This window comes from Elephas maximus, chromosome 4, assembly GCF_024166365.1.
Source record: "Elephas maximus indicus isolate mEleMax1 chromosome 4, mEleMax1 primary haplotype, whole genome shotgun sequence".
Taxonomy (NCBI): Eukaryota; Metazoa; Chordata; class Mammalia; order Proboscidea; family Elephantidae; genus Elephas; species Elephas maximus.
In genome coordinates this window covers 191,374,514-191,396,095 of record NC_064822.1, presented here as the reverse complement: position 1 = coordinate 191,396,095, position 21,582 = coordinate 191,374,514, and the positions used below count along the sequence as shown (strand labels likewise).

Here is a 21,582-nt window from a genome sequence, read left to right as displayed (position 1 = left end):
AAAGCGGTTTTTAGTAATCCCGTTGTTGACGGTAGTGCTGATACTTTATTCTGAGGCTGCTGTGTCTGCTATTAAGAGATTAAAACAAACAAGCGGTTGTTGGTGCCACTCACGGAGAACCAGGATTCTCAGCACAAGAGAGACAGCAGTTTGATGAGGTGAGGGGAAAAGCCCAGGGTTCTGGATGTGAATTCAGGTCATCTCCGGATGCCCCAGCCCCGTCCGCTGAAAAGGCCGAGAAAGGAGGACCAGCCAGCAGCAGCAAGTGCCCTGGAATCTTCACTGAGTCTCTGGATACCATTTTCCACCAAAAGGAACCAGGGCTCTTTGCAGAAATGGTTAAGATGAACCTGGAATATCTTGTTACACCACAAAGCAAGGGCTCTCTCAGACCACAGGGGTGAGTATCACGGAGATGGCAACTACGATGATTACAGCGCTTCACGTACGGTTAAACCCGTGACCTCACGATGACGCCAAACGCAAATAAAACAACACCATCACCGGTCACCTTTGACACCAGCTCATTATTCTGAGAACTGGGAAACAAAGGGGGGAAGTCACGCACGCCTCCAGACTTTCCTGTATGGACGACACCTCAGGGGGACCAAACAGTTGATGAAGGGAAGTTGGCTTTCAGAAACGCGTCAGGTAGCGAATGGAGAAAGAAAGGCAGAAGGAGAAAAATGACCACCCTCAGCCTCTAATGAAATGGTCTACCGCCCGCCTGTCAGCATGCTGTGCTGTGGTGGCTTCCCCATTGCCGTGATGCTGGACGTTATGCCACCGGTATTCAAGTATCAGCAGGGTCACCCAGGGCGGGTAGGTTTCAGCGGAGCTTTCACACTAAGACTGCGGTGCAGTTAATTACTCTTGTGTGTGGCCTTTCCAGCCATGGTCTTGTAACTCCCACCCAGGTGACTGTATGATAGGGTAACTGTGGCCTACCAAGGGGATTGGTCAGTTTTGCCTTAAAAGACAGCTAATTCCAGAGCAGAGAAGGGGAACCCACCACCAAGGAAGGAGAGACCAATAGGAAAGACCGAGCAGCCTGGGGTCTCTCCTGGCCCATGGAGAGAGAAAGCTGAGTGCCTTTGGGCAGAGACTGAGGGCCAGGGAGAGGCGTGCCTGCAAGCACGGCTGGGAAGAGGTCGTCCTGATGGAAGAACTGTATCCTGAGTGTTCCTGAGCCTGAATTCTACCTGTTACTTCCCTAATAAACCCCATAATTTATTAGGGTGAGTGTGCTCTGTGAGTTCTGTGTGGTTATCACAATGAATTATCAAACGCAGCAGAGAAGTCAAGAGTGCTGTGTGAAGGATGGTTGGTGTCAGAATTAGTAAAGATGGCAGAGAGAGGAGGCTTGTCTGGCCTCCTCCACCTCATGGAAGTCAGCTTTGTGCTGTTGATCTTGGTCTTCCTTCCCCCTTGTGGGGTTGGAGGAGGTCAGACACTGCCCCCATGCTGTTTTTACAGAGACAAGACTAGGAAGAAAGGCCTGGCAATCTACTGCCAAAAATTAGCCCATAAAAACCTACGGATCACAGCAGAACATTGTCTGACTTGCTTGCTTTGAGCACATTATCAGGAGGGATCAATCACTACAGGAGGACATCATGTTTGGAGATGCAGAGGCCACTAAGGGTGAGGGAGACCCTCGGGGAGAGGGACTGGCACAGTAGCTCCAATGATGGACTCAAACATGCTGTCGGCTGTGAGGATGACGCAGGACCAAGTAATGTTTCATTCTGCTGTACATAAGGTCACTGTTAGGGATTAAACTGTGTCCCCCAAAAATATGTCTTGTAATTCCTAACCTCTGTACTTATGGGTATAATCCCATCTGGGAATATGGTTTTCTCTATTATGTTAATTAAGCGATTTCAGGGTCCGCTGCATCTAAACCAACCACCTTTGAGATATAAACCAGGCTGATTAGGCACAGGCGAGCAAGCACAGATGGGGGGAGGTAGACACCAGGGCACATGAGATCTCCAAGCAACCAAGAAACAGAAGCTGAAAAGAGACAAGGACCTTCCCCTAGAGCTACAGAGAGAGAGAGAGAGAGGGCCTTCCCCTAGAGCTGGCACCCTGAATTCGGACTTCTGGCCTCCTAAACTGTGAGAAAATAAAATCCTGCTTGTTAAAGCCCCCCCACGTGTGGTATTTCTGTTACAGCAGCACCAAAGAGCTAATACAGTCGCCGTGAGTCAGAGTCGACTTAGCGGCAGCTATCACCGTCATCAGTGAAATCATGGGTCTTAGCAATAATCATCGAGACCCTAACATTAAAGAAAAAAAATCACCTCCTGGAAGGACACACCACCAACAAAAGAGCCCCCCAAAAGATCACCCTGAATTCTATCGAGTGTCTAGGTCCTCCCTGCAGGAAGTAGAGGGGACAACAGCCAGGCTACATCACATGCTAATACCCGGGGACCCAATCAGCAAAGTCCAGTGTAGGCAACTCCACGGGCAGTGACCTGGCTCCTCAACAAAAGGGGGAAAAGGGCGAAGCAGAGGGAGCCTACAGAGTGGGTGATGTCAGAGATAAGCCAACCAATCACAACATACAGCCTGGTCTGGCTGTTGATTCAAAGATGCAAAAAAATTATGAGACACTCAGAGAAAGTTGGGAGCCCTGGTGGCGCTGTGGTTAAGCATTTGGGTGCTAACCAAAAGGTCAGCAGTTTAAATCCAGCAGCCCCTACTTGGAAACCCTATACGGCAGTTCTACTCTGTCCTATAGGGGCCCTATGAGTCGAAATCAGGTCAATGGCAACTGGTTGGCTGGTTGGTTGGTTTGTTTTAGGGAAAGTTGAATTTAAGCTGGATCTCTGCGGATATTAAAAAAACTTTTTTTTTTAGTTGGGATATTGGACTCGTGGCCTTGGTTTTTAGAACATACTACACTGCATATTAAAATATTCACAAATGAAATGATAGGACAGCTGAGGCTGACTTCAAAATAATCAGTGGGGGAGGTGGGGCCTCGGGGGGGAGGTGGGGGTGTGGGGGGGAGATGGGGGTGCAGAGGAAACAGCCTGGCTATGAACTGATTTTGTTGAAGCTGATGGCAGGCACGTGAGACATTCGTTACGCTATTTGCTCTATTTCTGTGAGGATGCGAAACTTTTCATAATTAAAAAAGTGCCCGTAATTGCCCTCCCACATGCTGTCAGAGCTGAAGTGTGTGGTTTCGCTACAGAAGCTGATGGGGAGCCAGACTAGGCAGTCCTTTGGCAAAGCACAAATGGCAGAAAGCACAAGCGGGGTCCCAGGGGGCCAGGAGCCGAGCGCCGTGACCAGGAAGACCTTTTCAACAAGGTCCATCAGCCAAGCGGTGCCCTAGGCTTCTGTCTTGGTTTAGTAACTGGGTCCTGACCCATCTCAAAATGAATCTAAGTTGACAGCATCACAAGGACCCCGCCGACCTGTCTCCCTGTCTGCCTCCCCCCTCCCATCTCCACCCAAGGAATCCCTCCCCCTGGAGGCCCCCTGCCCCAGGCCAGGGCTTCTGCTAGATACTCTCACGGAACCCTCTCCTCTCCTGGGAGCACTTTGCACTGGTGGCTCATTGAGCCTCGCACACCATCAATATGCAGCTGTTTCTGACCCACAAAAGGGCAACTTCACACGGTCCACGCGGTGAGGCGGGTGTCCTGGGGCTGATGGCCAGGAAAGGTCTGTCCAGCTCTACCTCTCCGGGCCCCTGGAACAACCTCCCCACAGAGGTGCTCCACTAGCACTTGCTGGACAGCGGCAGAGACCGACAGACACCTGAAGGAGTGTGCTCCCATGCTTACCTGCTACAACAGCCATTCACACAGAGACCCCCAAGCCCCAGGGACCCCAATGCCGCACACCTTAGCGCACCCTCCCAGGCTCCATGTGGCCAGCTCTATAGCCAGGTGATCCAATCCCTCCCACAGCCTGGGGCAGACTCAGCCTGGCCCCCGCCCCACCTGAGCCAGCTCAACAGCAACTTCAATGCGTGAGGAGACTGAGTCACTCCACAGCACTGTCAGGGTGTCACCAGGCTCGCCCTTAAAATCACGCTGCTTGGCTTGAACCCATGAGCCTCAGAGGACTGTACCCAATGGGCCTCGGTGTCCTTGACTGTCACGTAGGGAGTACACAGAGGGGCAGTGAGGCGCGAGACCAGTCTGTAAGGCGCTTGGCCCCATGCAGGCTCCACAGGCCCTTCCAGAACAATCTCCTGTGAGCACCACCCCAGAGACAAAGCCAAAGAGGTGAGGACGCCATGGCTGAGAAGCGCAAACAGCCCAGGTACCGACATGTGAGAAAACAGTGAACCCCACTGCACCCCCTCCTCCTTGGTACCCACTCAAGGAACACACCAGGATGTGAAATTTCAGGTTCCTTCAAGAGGCACAAAACTGACCGATTTTGAGCTCACCGTTGCAGCACACTGTACCAGGTTCGCTAAGACAAACAGAACTTTCCTGGGACACTTTATTCTTCCCTCATGAGCCTCCTTTACTCCAGGGCAATGGCCCCATGGCCGAGCAGAGAGTGCAGGCCTCCTGAGGCCACAGGTAGGGACTCACACCAGCCACAGCCATCCCCCTACGCGTCCAGGGATGGAGCCAGCAGTGGGTCCATCAGCCCAGTCCTAAAGGCACTTCAGCAGGACACTGGCCCCATTCCCGTCCCTCCAGGGTACTCACGGAGAAAGTGCTTTTCCAGCAAGGCGATTTCCAGATGGCCTTTGATCTCGTTCAGCCGGTCAGACTCTGTCCGGTTGAAGTCCTGGACCCCTGCAGCCATGATGAGGGTTCCCGGGCCGGCCTGGAAGAGAACACCAGGCACTCAGGGGTGGCCCACATGGCCCCCACTTCTCCCCCTCAGATCTCCAAGATGTCCCGGAGCCTCAGGAGGGGTGAGGCAGCATCTCAAAGGGGCCCTGAGGTGGCGGTCGGCAGGTGGGCCGACAGCCCGGGGCTCCAGGGAACCTCGGCAGGAACCCAGATCATCACCTCAGCATTGCCTGTGGGTGGGAGGATCATCTCGGACCACTCAGACAGCCCTGGGGTCACTGTGAGGTGGACTAAGAAATAATAAAGTATTTAAACCAAAAGCCTGAGGCCAAACCTCGTGGACAGTCACCAACACTGATCTTAGGTGTTAGCGGCATCTACACCAGCCTGGCCGGTTCGCCACCCAGCCTAGAGCGGAGGCACTGAGACAGTGGAGAGATGCCAAGAAAAAGTCAGGAGGCAGGCGGGCCTGGGTGGGCACCGCGCCCGCCCATGTGACAGTGCAGAGCATGTGACCTGCCACCCTCACACCCACGGGGCTGGGCCTTCGTCCTGGGAGCTGCACAGACAGGAATTCTGAAGAGGACGGGGGCGGGGGGAGGCTGGAGGGCAAAGGGGGGAAGGCTGGAAGGCAGGGGAGGGGGAGAGGGCACCTCCGTGGCCCCGCTGGATAATCTGAAAAGGGCAGCCGGGGGGGGGTCAAGGCCCTGAGGTCCAAGGTGCCCAAACTCCAAGTGGGGCCTTCCCCTTACTGCCAGAAGGCCCAGCAGCATCTCACAAACATGGAGACGATCAGCTTGGATTACAGGCAACCTCTGCTCTGTGCCCAGGCTTGGCAGGTACTGACAGCGGGAAAGAGGAGGTGTGGCAGCCCGGACTCGGGGTGCAAGGAGCTGGGCTGTCTGCCCACAGTGATGCTGCTGCTGCCACTGCCCCTCAGGGGACGTGGACGTGCATGCGGGTGGGGGTGCACCCACCCCACAGTGGGGGCCTGACCTGGAGCCATGCCTCCAGGCCCCTCTCGGCCAGGTCCTCCGGGGCCAGTACCGAGTGGACTTGCAATAACATGTGTCACCTGCTGGAGGCCACAGCCAAGGAGGATGGAGAGGCTTCGAGGAACAGCAGGTTTTGGGTGTCTGACCTCCAGGACTTTTAGCCTCCCAGTCCTGGGCCGGAGCTTCCACAGGCTGTGGTTCCCTATGTGTCCGCAGCCTGGCAGGGGTGATCACGGGAGATGGGACACGGCCCAAAGCCAGGTCATTCCACCTGCTGGCCACCAGGTGAAACGCCCAGGGATGACAGCAGCTGCAAACTCGGGGGTCCCTCCCTGACCTGAGGCTTGCAGGCAGGAAGGTGTGCACTGCTCCTGCTGGGAGCCCATGGACACTAGGCACTAAGAGCATTCAGTCCCCGAACACCCCCTGCAGCAGCCTGGTGCTCCCGCAAAGGCTGGTGCAGCTCTGGCCTGGGCTCCAAGCAGGCAAAACGCCGTGCCAGGGGGCAGCCCTGAGGGGGGACCTCTGTCCAGTGGAGCTAGCTCCACAGTGCAGCTTTCGGAGGCAGAGGAGGCTGGCGGAGCACACGCTCCTGCTGGTGCCCCACCTGGCACCACCCACACAAATCAAACTCAGTCATGAGGAGGCACTACAAACCCTACAGCTGGACCCCCATACCCTGTGACTACTTGTTCTACATCTTCCCCAGGTGGATCCTGACAGGTGTAAGATGAGATGGCAAGATGCCTGATATTTGCTTTGAAGTCTCTGGGTGGTGTAAACAATTAACACACTCAGCTGCTAACCAAAAGATTGGAGGTTCGAGTCCACCCAGAGGTGCCTTGGAAGAAAGGCCTGGAGATCTACTTCTGAAAAGCCAGCCATTGAAAACCCTGCGGGGCACAGTTCTAGTCTGACACATATGAGGTCACCATGAGTCACAGTCAACTCGACAGCGATGGTTTAACCCAGTGGGAGGGGTTGGCCTAGGGAGGGAGGGCAGAGACACCACTGAGAGGGGGGTCTGGGGATGATGAACACGGGGAGCGTGGGCCACAGGGCCCTCTCAATTCTAAGTCTGTGTGATGTTTTTGATATTTTCCAGCAAAAAACAGCTTTTGGGGTTTTTTTTTGTTTGTTTTTTTTTTTTTTAATCCCAAACACAAAAACAGCTGCCTGCATGCGACCTCCTAGCCCAGACCTCCTCACCGCTCCCAGGCCGCCCTGCCAATGATGCTGGCCAGAGCCGAGCTCCCCACTATATCCCCTCTCCCACACCCCCACCCCTCACCCTCCAGCTCCACCTGGTGCAGCTTCAAGACATGCACACCAGTGGCCCCCATCCCCGTTTCTCCTTCTCTGCCTCTGTCTAGCTCTCTTCCAAAACCCTCTCCCCTTTCATGATGTTTGAGCTGAACCCTGCCCCCATCCCCATCACATTAAGGCCAAGGCCAGAGATAGTGATACTGTGTCTCAGGAAAAGGCAGGTCTTACATGTTGAATTGAACTGAACTGAAATGAGATATGACAGCCTGTCTACCCCCAGCCCAGCTCACATGCCCCAAAGACCTTCACAGGCTATCACCTCCCACCCTCCAGGCTAACCTGCTCTCCCATGGGTCATCTTTCCAGGTGGCAGTTTGTAAATACACCTACTCCTCACTTATCAACTACCTCGTTATCCAACATTTGACATTTACAGCAATAGTAAAAAATCTATTATCTGACTATTTTGCACATTAACAACATACGTCTGGCAGTAATGAATGCTGAGGTGTGAGGCAAGAGTAATGCTGGTTGTGATCGTTAAGGTTGCATGTCAACTTGGCTGGGCCATGATTCTCAGTGGTTTACAAGTATGTAGTGACTTAATTTGGCAGTTATGTGATGATGTAATTTGGCAGGTATGTAATGATGTAGTCATCCTCCATTTCATGATATGATGTGGTCATCCTCCATTTTTCACATAACAGCCCGGTCTTTGGAACCTAGCTGTGTCAATAAGTGAGAAGTGGGGTATATTTCATTTACTCTTCCTGATTAGAACGTTGCTCCGCAGATGTGCAGTATGAATGCCTCTGCTGACCCCCTTCACCTGTGGAGAGATTGCCTGGTGACCACCTGCCAGCCCAGGACCCCCTCCTCTGTCCCTGTCCCCCTCGTCCCTCATCTCCTATTCCAGCCTGATCTTCACCCTCCATGAACTCACTCCCTCACCTCCTTTGCCCCCATCAGGAATACGGGTACAGAGAGAACAGAATGAAGCCCAGACACATGCAGAGATGGCCAACCTCCTCACGATAAAAACCAAGCCAATTCAGAGCCCTCGGCAAAGCCATCGTTACCCGCTGGTGGCTGTGTCAGCTGCGAGGCTGCGGGCGGACAGACCCTTGCCTGCTACGGGAAGACAAATGGCCCTTAGGTGAGCACTCTGGCAGTAGCCATGGGAGTGACACACGCACACCGCGCGTTCAGCACTTCCATATGCAGGACAATGTCCTACACGGGCAGGTGGGGGGGGGTGGGGAGGACCAGGCCGAGAGACTGGAAGGTCTGAACTGTGTCCCCAAAAATATGTGCTGAGGTCCTAACCCCTGTATCTGTAAATAGGACCCTGTTTGGAAACAGGGTTTCCTTTGTCATGTTAATAAGGCCATACCAGAGTAGAACCCGCTGCCATGGAGTTGATTCCGACTCATAGCCACCCCATAGGACACGGTAGAACTGCCTGCCTGATAGGGCTTTCAAGGCTATAAATCTTTATGGAAGCACACTGCCACTTCTTTTTCCCTTGGAATGGCTGGTGGGTTTGAACCACCAATCTTGTGGTTAGCAGCCCAGTGCTTAAACCACTGGGCCACCAGGGGTCATTCATACCACAGTAAGGTGGGTTCTAAACCTAATCACTTCTGAGTGGTATCTTATAAAAAGGGCAGAATAGACACGACACACATGGGGAGACAGATGTCACGTGAGGACCCATCCACAAGCCAAGGAACCCCAAGGATTGCTGGCAGACACAAGAAACTAGAAAAGAGGCTACAGACAGGCTCAACACAGCTGAGACCCTGATTGGGACCTTTAACCTCCAGAACCATGACGCACGAAATTTCTGACCCTTAAAGCCACCCACGTGTGCCAGGGGGAGGTTAAATAAAAGGGTGGGTATCCCACTGCAGGGTGCTGAGCAGCTCCTTCTAGCCTGACCCTGGAGAAAGAGCTCCGAGCAACACCAAGGTGCACGAAGAAACCAGGGTACAGCACAGCCAACATGGTGGGCGCCCAACTGCGCTAAAGAAAATCAGGGAAGCGTTCACGCACTGCTGGTGGGAATGGAAAATGGGGCAGCCGCTGGGGGAAACAGGCAACAGATCGTCGAATGGTTAGACACTGAGTTATCGTATGATCCAGCAATTCTGCTCCTAGGTTCATACCAAAGAGAAATGAACACATTTGTGCACACAGAAACTTGCACGTGAATGTTCATAGCAGGATTATTCATGATAGCCAAAAGGAGGAAACCCACGTGTCCATCAACAGATGAACGGGCACACAGGCTGTGGCATGTACACACACTGGGATGTCATTCAACCATAAAGAGAAATGAAGTCCTGATACATGCTACAATGTGGATGAGCCTTGAGGTCATGATACTCAGTGAAAGAAGCAAGACCCAAAAGGCTATACACTGCATGATTCCATCAATACGAAATGTCCAGTACAGGCAAATCCATAGAGACAGGAAGCAGACTGGTGATCGCCAGGGGCTGGGGGGAGGGGAGGGGAAGATGGGAGGTGAATGCTAACGGGTACGGGGTTTCTTCTGGGGATGATGAAAAGGTTCAAAACTTGATTGCGGTGATGGTTACCCAACCCTGTGAATATATGGAAAACCACTGAAGTGTGCACTTTAAATGGTGAGCAGCCCAGTACGTGGATGACATAAAGCACCACAGAGCCCTGCTGTTGTTTCTGGATCCCCAGTGGTCCTGGGAACCTGCACAGGAGGGGAAGAAGAGCAGCTGCCCCCCGAGGGAAGGAGTGGGCAGGCGGGCCAGGTGTGGGAGAGAATCCACAGCGCACCCCACCCATTTGGGCCTCAGTGTGGTACTGGTGAATGCGGCCTGAATGGAGAGAGAGGGGCATATGCCAAGAGCTACAGGAAGGCTTTGTGAAGGGTGGCCTGCTGCCCAGGGGAGGGTTATTCATCAATAACTCATGGTCATTAATAATTACAGCTGCCTGCATGCTAACGATGTGTGGGATGCTGGCTAAGCACTTTTCATGTATTATCTTCTTTAATACTTGGAGCATGCTAAGAGGCAGACAACATTATCATCCCCCTCCCCTTCCCCCACCCAGACCTGTACCCAGGGAGCCCTGCACCCCACTGTACTCCTGGCCCCAGGCAGAGGGTGCTTCCTGACCAGTTCTGCCTGCCCCGTCTTCGTAGGGACAGGAGCCCACACTGCAGACACCCACCACACCAGGCACCCAGACCTTCTACAGTAACCCTTGTGACCTGCACACAAGCCCACCAGGCTGGGTGACTTGCCCAAGGCCTCATGGCTGGTAAATGTCTGAATTCCACACTGTCTTCCTCTCTCACACAGCCTTATGCCCCCGCAGACACACACATGCTCAAACCAGGGCCTAGCTATAGGTAGAGACTGGGTCTCTACCTAGACAGTCTCCAGAGCCAGGCAGGCACCACCGAGCCCAGGCCAAGACCCTCATGCAAAAGAGCTCTGCCCCCTCCCCGCTGAGACTGGGACCACGCGTGGGACTCTCATTCCCCAGGCGCCCACCACCATCCAGACCCACAGCCCCCAGCCTTCCAGGCAGGTGCACAAGAGCAAGACAAGGTACCACCGTTCCTTCCAGCCTTGCTTCCCTCTGCTGTGTGCACAGCCCACGTTAGGAGACACACCAGGCTGGGCCCCAGCCACCCAGGCCCAGCAGCCAGAGGACAGGCAGAGCAAACCGGAGCCCTGCAGCCCAGCCCAGAAAGCAGCCCGGCCACCCAGGCGAGCAGGCCGGCTGAGAGGCTGCATGGTAAATTATTCATCCGGGCCTGGGGACTCGCTCGCGCTCACCGTCCTGTTAGACAGCATTAGTAATGCAGGCCTGGGAGGCCCGCCCACAGCCACACCCTGAGAATGCTGGCCAGGGCTCGAGTAACACCCCGGCCACCAGACTGGGTGTCCACAGCTGGCAAGAGACAGTCTGGGCCCTCGCTGGCAATGGGGACTCAGACAGGCATGCCCAAAATGCTGAGCCCAGTGGTCATGTCTGGCCAGAGAAGGGCCACAATAAGTCCCCCGCCACTGACTCAATGATTTCTGCAGGCGTCCAGAAGGTGACGACCACATGTGTCTGACCCCTGCCCAGCCTCAGTGCCCAGCTGCAGTGCCCAGCCATGGTGCCCAGCAGAGGTACCCAGCCACAGTGCCCAGCCTCAGTGCCCAGCAGAGGTACCCAGCCACAGTGCCCAGCCTCAGTGCCCAGCCACAGCATCCAGCCTCAGTGCCCAGCAGAGGTGCCCAGCAGAGGTACCCAGCCACAGTGCCCAGCTGCGGTGTCCAACAGAGGTACCCAGCCACAGCATCCAGCCTCAGTGCCCAGCAGAGGTACCCAGCCACAGTGCCCAGACACAGTATCCAGCCTCAGTGCCCAGCAGAGGTGCCCTGCCACACTGCCCAGCGCAGATGCCCAGCCATTGTGCCCAGCAGAGGTACCCAGCCACAGTGCCCAGCAAAAGCGCCCAGCAGAGATGCCTAGCCACAGTGCCCAGACTCAGTGCCCAGCAGAGGTGCCCAGCCACAGTAACCAGCCACAGTGCCCAGCAGAGGTGCCCAGCCTCAGTGCCCTGACACAGTGCCCAGCAGAGGTACCCAGTAGAGATGCCCAACGGGTACATGTTGCCCCAAATGAAGTGCACCCGACTGCCCACAGGCCCAGCCGGACTCCATGGGGCTGATGAGGGGTCAGTGAAGTGCACCCTGGCCCAGCCAGCTGGGCAAGCCAGGCAGGTGAGGGGGCCCCTGCCTCCAGACAGTCCCTGCCTGCCCACCCCACTCCATGTCAACACTCCCAGGGTCAGGCCTGGGCCCTCAGCATCACGTTCCCACAAGAAGAGTGCCAACCGTCCAGGAAACCACTCAGGAGGCAGAGGGCTCAGGCTAAACCCTGAGCAAGGAAGCTGTTGTATTACCGACCAGGGCTGAGAGCCCCCGTGAGATCTGCGGCAGTGGGGGCGACCAAGGGAGTCACAATGAGGGGGCAAAAACCTGGTATCTGTCTCTCTCCAGCTGCGCAGGACTGGACCCTCCGAGGGCCATGTTCCCCTGGCATCTGCGGAGGGGGATAGCCCCCACCCCACCCGAGGGACCAGGGTGCTGAACTGAGCTGGGACAGCCCCCTACCTTCACTCCTACCCAAGGGATCAGCCTGAGACCAGGCAGGTGGCACGCACACAGCACTCACAGGGTCCCTCAGCTCCTCGCTGTCGCGGGGCAGTGCAGTCCGAGGGATCTTCAGGGGGATCTCCTCTCCGCATTCGGTGTCCGAGGCATTGGGAGACTCCGCCAGGTCGAGGAAGTCGTCTCTCTTGTGACCTCTGAACCGGATTTTGTCCAGCCTTCTTAGCATGTTCAGCACCGAACCCCTCTGCTTCACCTTAACATGACGGTCGGGGTCCCTGGAGAGGGGAGAGGGCAGACAAGGTCACACAGCCACCCCCATGTGGCCCGGGCCCACCCCGGGAGCACCAGGCAGCAGATACCCCTGCCCCGGATCTGCCGGCTGAACGCTTGCCACCTGCCTCCCACCAAAATGAGTCGACCCACCAAACCATTTGTTTATTTCCTACTTTTAATTTCTAATAGAACTTTTATTTTTACTAGAAAATGCAACGAAACGGGGAATACTTGCAGCAGAAATGATATATGAAGGTTAATATCTCTGTTGTAAAACCATTTGAATAAGTTGATAAAAATCGAAAAAGCTCAGGCCATGAATGAGCAGACTCCACCGGCAGAGAAATTCACAGCAAGAGGAAGCCCGCCCACCGCCGCCCATAAAATATCTCTGGATGGCGCAACGCTTATGCTTGACTGCTAACCTAAGGGTTGGCGGTTCAAACCCAACCAGCAGTGTCGCCAGTTATGATCACAGCTAAGAAAGCCCTACGAAGCAGTTCGACTCTGTAATGCGTGGGGCCACCATAAGTCAAACCGACTGAATTGTAACTAACAGCACCACCACGTACGGAAGACTTCAACCTCACCGAGAAGGAAACAAGCGTGAAATCCCGTGGCCAGATGTATCAAGAATCACCAACACAGAAGTCTGTACACAGCACTGGGGAACCCAGCATAACCTGTCCCAGGCAAGGTCACAGAAGCTCCATGGACACGTCCAAATTCCCTGAGGGGCGAATTGCTGGGTTGGGGGCTGCAGGGACCATGGTTTCAGGGAACATCTAGCTCAATAGGCCTAACAGTTTATGAGAAAATGTTCTACATTCTACTTGGGTGAGTAGCATCTGGGGTCTTAAAACCTGTGAGCGGCCACCTAAGATACTCCACTGGTCTCACCCCTTCAGGAACATGGGAGATTGAAGAAAACTAAAGACACAAGGGAGAGATTAGTCCAAAGGACTAACGGACCACAACTACCACAGCCTCCACCAGTCTGAGTCCAGCACAACTAGATAGAGTCCGGCTACCATCACTGACTGCTCTGACAGGGATTACAGTAGAGGGTCATGGACAGAGCTGGAGAAAAATGTAAAACAAAATTCTAATTCATGAAAAAGAAAAAAAAAAAGATGAGACTGACTGATCTGACTGAGACTGGAGAAACCCTGAGAGTATGGTCCCCAGACACCTTTTTAGCTCAGCAGTGAAGTCACTCCTGAGGTTCACCCTTCAGCCAAAGATTAAACAGGCCCATAAAACAAAATGAGACTAAAGGGGCACACCAGCCCAGGGACAAGGACGAGAAGGCAGGAGGGCACAAGAAAGCTGATAACAGGGAACTCAAGGTCGAGAAGGGGAGAGTGTTGACATGTCGTGGGGTTGGCAACCAATATCCCAAAACAATATGTGTACTAACTAGTTTGGTCTATAAACCTTCATCTAAGGTACAGAAAAAAAAAAATCACCAACACAGTGATGCTGTTTGCCACAGTGACTCCACCTCTGAAATCACCATCTTAGGAAAAAACTCAGATTGTGGAGAGTGTCGCGTGCCTGAAAACGCTCAGGAAGTCCACGCCAAAGAACCTGGGAGAGCTCCGACTGCCCACGGACTTCCCCCGTGGAATCCTGAAAAACCACCACACAGAATGCCGCCAACGGGACATGACAAAGGTGACCACACTGCGGCCACCGTTACTGAAAACATCTAAAAACTCCAGTGGGTCACAGGAGGAAACAGACAAGTGGTAAATACACACACGGAAAGATCTCTCACTCAACAGTAAGCAGGAAAAAGCAGATCCAAACAACAACTACATACCATTTTTTCCTCTGTAAAACTTCCAGAATCAGTAAGATCGATAATATCCAAGCTTGGGAGAATTGCCCAAAACTCTCATACGGGTGTAAATTGGCACAGCCTTTTTGGAAGGCAGTTTGGCAGCATCTATTCACGTTTTGGAAACCCTGGTGGCGTAGTGGTTAAGTGCTACAGCTGCTAATCAAAAGGTCAGCTGTTCAAATCCACCAGGCGCTCCTTGGAAACTCTATAGGGCAGTTCTACCCTGTCCTATAGGTCGCTGTAAGTCGGAATCAACTTGACGCCAACAGGTTTTTGGTTTTTTTTTTTAATTTATATTTTAAACGTACAAACCAGGGCTCCAAACTTGTTCGTTGTTATTCAAACCCCTGCTGAGTATCTGCCTTTCCACCCCAGATACACTGAATCAGAACCTACAGTTTAAGGAGATCCCCAGGTGAGTCTCATGTATGACAAATTTTGAGACCTACTGCTCTACTAGCGGTTCTCATAATTGGTCCCTAACCAGCAGCATTAGCACCGCGTGGGAACTTGTTGGAAATGCAAATTCTCAGCAGGGGTGTCAACAGGAAGGAACTTGTCCCAAGCCCTGGTACAAACTCTGACTCTGAAATTCCCAGGTGCTGTTCCTAGAAAATTACTTGTACCTGTGCAAAAAGGCAGGACGAGCAATTATTTTCAGCGTTATTTTTTAAATTTTCCACTTTCTCAGTTTTACAAAGCTTCACTGAACTGCACAATGCTGTTTGCACATGTGTAAGCATATTTCTGTAGACTAGGGGTGAATCTACCGAGTCAAAGTGGGGATGCATTTAAACTTCTCTGTCTACGAACACGTTGCCCTCCAAAACGGTTTTAGCGATGCGATCGCCAACCAGCAGGATTTGAGAGCGTCTCCTCTTCTCTGCCAACATCAGGCCTTGTTAGCTTGCACCAGACAAGAGAGATTAATATCACAATGTAACAATTTGTATCACCCCAGGGTCACTATGGAAACCCTGGCGGCACAATAGTTAAGAGCTATGGCTGCTAACCAGAAGTTCAGCAGTTCGAATCTACCAGCTGCTCCTTGGAAACCCTATGGGGCAGTTTTACTCTGTCCTGTAGGGTCATGTGTGAGTCAGAATCAACTCAACGGCAACGGGTTTGGTTTTGGGTTTTAGTTATTAGTAGGAGTCCCCAGGTGGTGTGCAAACAGTGAATGCGCTCGGCTGTTAACGGAAAAGTTGGAGGTTCGAGTCCACCCAGAAGAAAATCCTGGCAATCTACGTTCGAAAAACCAGCCACTGAAAACCCTGTGGAGCACAGTTCTGCTCTGACACACACGGGTCACCAGGAGTTGAAGTCGACGGGATGGCAGCTGGTTTTGTTATTAACAAGAAGCCTGCGGCAGAACTCTCGCCTTCCGTGCGGGAGGCCCAGATTCGATTCCTGGCCATGCACCTCATGTGTGGCCACCACCCAGCTGTCCATGGGGGCTTTCGTGTTGCTATGACGCTGAACAGGTTTCAGCAGAGCTTCCAGACTAAGGTGAACTAGGAAGAAAGGTCTGGCAGTCTACTTCCAAAACATCAGCCAACAACAACCCAGCCATTGTGCTCAAGGTCCCCGTGAGTCGAGGGCGGACTTGATGGCAGCTAACAAATTATTAGTGCGGCTCAAAAGCTTTAAGTTCTATGTGGTTAAACTTGTAAGCCTTCTCTCATAACTTCTGAGTTTCCTAAGCTTTTCCTAATACTATTTATTTTTAATAGTGAAAACCTGGAAATAACCTAACTGAAAAGTAAGGAAATAGCTAAACAAACTATAATATATCCATTTAAAAAAAAAAAGAAGTCCAGAGGATTCCCTCTCCAAATTTTCTGTAATGCTTTCTTATCACTTTTTTGATTAAAAATACAAATTTTGATTAAAGATACAAATAAGCAGGGTCAGGGAAATGCAGCAATGTCTGACCTACTTATTTTGGTTCCAAGAGACCAAGAGGGATTCCTCCTCCCTGAGCGCCCTGGGAGGAGAGGTCAGGGGAAACCAGCCAGGCATTGGGGTTCCTAATCCCACAGCAGACAGTACCCAACTGTAACCTGGAGGAAAGCGGAGACTGTTCGCTCGTCGGTGAGCCGTGCCCCGAGAATGGCTGCTGCCAGCACTGCTTCAGGGCTCTGTGTCAGAGAATCCCGACCTTCTGGGGTTCTCGCCTTCCCTGTAGCGGGGGTGGCCTTCCGGCCCCAGCTCCGTCCAGCGTCCAGCGAATGAGTGGCCGCCAGAGACAAAGGAGCGAGTGCCGCCCTGCCTGGTTCCCCTCCCGGCCTCAGCGTGGGTGCCAGCTGTGCCGGCAGCTGCCAAGCCCACCTCAACCCCGGGGCTTCTTGTCCTGGTACCCACATCAGCCCTCGGGAAGGGTGAGGGGCCAAGGGCATCCAAAGATGCCACCGAGCCCAGCAGGCCCAGTCCCAGGCCCACCGCTCTCCTTGCTACTGGACAGGAATGACTGTTAGTGCTGGGGTGGGATAGGGACCAGGGTGCAGCCAGTATCACACCAGCCACCTTCACCCTGGGACGCAGCGAAGCTGTGCTCCCTCCCGTCCCAGCACATGTGACACCCCTTCACGTAGGTGCCCCCAATTCACAGACAAGGACCCCGAGGCCAAGGGCATCTGTGCCTGGAGCCTTGTCTTGGGGCAGGAAAAGGCAAGGCTTGTGTCCAACCCAAGGCTGAGCCTGCTGTGGGGGCTTTTCCCATGGGGCCACAGAGCTGACATCCAGGGGTGACCTCCTGCCCAGGCCTTCCTTGCCCCTCCCTTCTGCTACTGCTTCCCCCCACCCTCCCTTCACCCAACCACCCCCTCCCAGCTACCCATCCCTCACCCCACGACCCATGGAAAGGGAGCCCCAACTCCTGAACCTGCAGTCCCAGACACTCTCCACAGACTCACCCCTCCAGCTGACCCCACCTCCTCCACATGTACCTCCAGGCCCACCCACTGGGAATGCCCAGCTTCCAGAAACTTCCTGCATGTCCACCTCCAATGGTGCAGGTCACCCTCTCAGACCAGCCTCCCTTCTGTCTTCTCCTGCCTGACCCTGTGTGGCTGGACCCACACTCTTAGACAACTGGCTCCTTTCTCCTGCGAGTTCCCACAGCATTGCCTGGTCCCCAGGTGGCCTCCCTTCCCTCCTCCTGAACCTTCCCTGGGCCGCACAACTACAGTACCATTGGATCTCGGTGGGGTAAGAGGGGGCTGACAGCTAACTGACCATCCGTGTGCTGCCGCAGCCCTTCCACAGGGGACCCAAATGGGCTCTGGAAGACCCCTGCCCCCGGGACAGCTGGGGCATCTGCTCCGGGCAGGGCCTGTGTCCCCTCAACCCCCACCACCCTCGTACCTCCATCTGGAAGTGGATGCACTGGGGAGGGGTCCTCGGCTGCAGCTACTTCAGGCCCCCCATTCTCCAGAACCAGAGACTCTGCAAGGAACTGGTAATGTGTGCCACAGAGAGGGATTGACACCGAGGAGCCCTGGCCCCTGGGAAGCAGGGCCCAGCAGCTCCGGGCTCCGCGACCAGCCCCCTGCTAGCCCTGGGACACGGCACGCCACTGTGAAACCACTGACCAGCTTCTGGACACAAAGGGGGCAGTGTCTGGGGAACACTGGGCTTGGGGACCGCAAAGGACTTCACTTCTCCCTCTTGGCCCAAGATTTAAAAAGAAGTGGTTCCTGGCCTCAGACGCTGGGCCAAGTCCCCCAGACGCCCCCCTCAGCACTACCCCCTCGCCCGCAGTACATGCCATCTCCCCCCGCTGGACCCCTCCTCCACCCTCCACGGTCCCCAGCCCTGTGGCCCTCACCCCATCATTACCCGGCGGCTCTCCTGCAGATCCCCGGTAAACAGTGTCTGCTTCCCACAGGAAGCAGCCCTTGTTCCTAAACAAGATTCCTGTGGGGAATCACAGAGTTGAGCAAGACTTGAGCATCCTTCTCCTCCCCCTCCCCAAAACCACGCCCAGCAGACTGCCCGGTCCCCTGCCAAGTCTGTCCTGGGATGGCTGTCAGACCCCAGAACACCAGCCCCCAGCTAGGGAGCCCATGAGGGCAGATCCTGAGCTCTTTAGGAACCGAGGGCTCAACTAAGGAGGAGACGTCGACTGCAGCTCATCTCTAAGTGACACCCCAAGTGCCCCACACCAGCAAGCTGCCCATGTACACCCTCCCACCACCGCATAGGAGCAGCCGGGCCATGCCTAAGGACCTGGGTGCTCCCCTGGACCCAGAAGCCCGCTGAGCGATGCTGACCCTGCCTGTCCCCCAGCCTCCTCACTGTCACCCCAGCATCAGGCTCAGGATCCTGGCTCACACCCGATGACCAAACCAAAAAACCAAACCCACTGCTGTTGAGTCAATTCTGACTCATAGCAACCCTATAGGACAGAGTAGAACTGCCCCATAGAGTTTCCAAGGAGCACCTGGTGGATTTGAACTGCCAACCTTTTGGTTAGCAGACGTAGCACTTAACCACTATGCCACACCAGATGACAGAGGTCCCCAAAAACCAAGCTTGTCCAGGAAGCAGCCCCTCGCCCTGGATTTGTGCCCGGGTCCTGCAGGGTGGGCTCAGGGCCTGCAGGGCAGCAGGATCCCAGACACTCCTGGCTTAGCCAACACCCTGGGGCCCTGCTGACTGGCAACTTTGCTCCCCAGCCCCCTGTTGCATACCTCATAAGCACCTCAACCACAACACACTGAGCACAGAGTAGGGTTCTCAGCACCTTCCCAGAGTCCCCATCCTAGTAAAGGACTCAACACACTCACCTGCTGCTCAAGCCAGGCCCTGAGGGTCCCTAGGTCTCCCCCACCCTCACTGCTTAGCCACCAACTACATGCTCCAGCCACTTGGCTCCACATTGGCCGACATCTGTCCATGCCTCTGCCCTCCATCCCCTACCCCAGCCAGGCCCAGACCACCGTCGCCCCCATGACTAATGGCCCCAGGGCCTCGTGGAACCTCTCCGCCACACTGCAGTCAGAGCCTGCCGGGGGAAAAACCAGGGTAAGATGCGAAGTCTCACCAGCACACTCTGCCCTGCCCTGCCCTGCCCCTTCCCCTTCCCCACACTCAGCGACCAGTGGACCTCCTGGGGGATGCCCACATACCACTCCTGCTCCCATTCTGGCTCCTCTTCCTCGACCGCCCTCTCTCAGGTGGCCCCCTTTAATGTTGTTATCCTGTCTCCTTGACTTGGGGCCCTCAACTTCTGTATCATTGAGGCTCCTTGTTGGAACCCATGCTCCCTGTCTGGTTGGGTGTCGCCCTGGGGTGAGCCACAGACCAGACCCACCAGAAGGATGCAGGAGCTTGTTAGAAATGCAAGTTCTTGGGCTCCTCCCAGATCCTTGGGACCCCAATCTCCATCTGGGAGGGCGCAGCTCCCCAGGAATTCCTGGGTACACCCAAGCTGCAGACACTGGCTCTGCTTCAATACACACCTGTTCAGAGAAGGAAGGGGGGAGCTGGGAGCCCCTTTTTGAGCCTGCGTTCCACCCTCCGTGAAGTGGGTTGTGCTCCTGACTCAGGGGTGAGCTGACAGTGGAAGAGGGGAACCATATGCATAAATGCACGCACACATGTGGATTATAAGTTTTACTGATATAAGGAAGTGTAGCACACACTTCAAGGAGCCCTGGTGGTACAGTGGTTAAAGCACTTGGCTGCTAACTGGGAGGTCAGTGGTTCGAGCCCACCAGCTGCTCCACGGGAGAAAGACGTAGCAGTCTGCTTCCATAAAGATTGCAGCCACGGAAACCCTATGGGGCAGTTCTGCTCTGTCCTGTGGGTCTCCATGAGGCGGAACTGACTCGATGGCAACTGGGTTTAATTTCTAGCACACAATTCACAAATAACAACAAAATACAGAGTACTCTTTAGTGTAAATTCCACATAGCCAGTTGATTTCCATAGAACACTTCCATTAATTTCTGCTAAACTCTTGTATCCACAGTCAACCCATGACAAATGAGTATGGTTCCAACAAGAATGTTGGTTGAGACTTTTGCTTACATCAACAAAACACCACCAAGACATGTACTGGAATATCACGGTGAGTCCACGACATGGCAAAGGTCTTCGCTGAATGAGACGGCAATTTCCTACCAGCAGAAGGATGCTTCCTCAATTTCTGTGCCGTTCACGATGAACAGCTACAAACATTGCATACTTTTTACATTTAATCTGCATATCAGCATTTTCTCCATTACTTTCCTTAGCCTGGACAACCAACAGCACAATAAGTGAAGCGAAGCCCTGGTTTGTGATGTGTGCCCATTCCCACAGTGTAAAGACTCCCCACGGCCAATTTCAAGCTGCCAAAGTTATGCTGCCGAGCGAGCACATATGTTGGAGGAAATGCACAGTCGCCATCATTCTAGACCATTCCCACCACACGGACACAACAGACAGGGATAACCCCAAGAGCACAGACAACAATAAACTGTAGTGAAATAATTCAGAAGCAATGCATTTTGAGTATTTGTTGTTAGCTGCCAAGTTGGCTCTCGATCATTGCGACCTTATGTAAGACATAACAAAACGCTGCCTGGTCCTGCACTGTCCTCATGATTGTTGGTATGTTTAACTCCATTGTTGTGGCTGCCATGTCAATCCATCTCACCAAGGGCCTCCCCTGCCTTCGTCAACTCTCCGCCTTACCAACCGTGATGTCCTTTCCTAGCGATTGGTCTTTCCTTATGACATGTCCGAAGTAAGTGAGCCCAAGTCTCACCATCCCCACTTCTAAGGGGTATTAGAGTATTTAGTATCTTTGTTTTCATTATAGTTGTAAGTTTATATAATTTAACTTTTACTCATGGCCAACTCACAAAATTCCTGACAACCTAAATATCAGCTCTTGGAAATGTTACCAGGTAGAGACCCCAGGCTCGTGCTCGGCATGACTCGTATTGGCCAATAAACGAGGGACCGAGGTGGAAGAACAGGAAAGGTACCTAGATTTCGTGTATAAGGAAATGGAGTCAGTCAGAGCTGCTGCTGCCAAGACTGCTCAGCAAGGGCGGGCAGGCCAGTTACTTTTAAAAGGGTTTACATGTAAGGAGTTCATACAAGTTATGTTGTCAACATTCTTAATCGTACTATGTAGGCGCCATGGGTTTACATAAAACCTCCAAGCAAAAGTGGGATTAAAATGCAAAGCTAGTGGGGAGGGAGGGTGGGTAAGCCCAGTAAAGGAAACGGGGTTTTTAATAACACATCATGGGGGTTCTGTCTCA

General features: G+C 53.8%; 1 protein-coding gene across 6 annotated transcripts in view; it reads right to left on the bottom strand.

The window, feature by feature from the left end:
* GRAMD4 (GRAM domain containing 4) overlaps positions 1–21,582 on the bottom strand; it is a 100,743-nt gene that overhangs the window by 42,600 nt on the left and 36,561 nt on the right. For 4 of the 6 annotated variants that reach the window (XM_049884672.1, XM_049884675.1, XM_049884678.1 and 1 more), the window contains exons 2-3: positions 12,263–12,476; positions 4,692–4,812 (exon numbers count right to left, since the gene is read on the bottom strand). In XM_049884672.1, coding sequence (XP_049740629.1) covers positions 4,692–4,812; positions 12,263–12,476 — 335 coding nt within the window. Of the gene's footprint in view, positions 1–4,691; positions 4,813–12,201; positions 12,477–18,160; positions 18,227–21,582 lie in introns of those variants that run through there. The other 2 variants (XM_049884676.1, XM_049884679.1) reach the window with 2 other exon arrangements.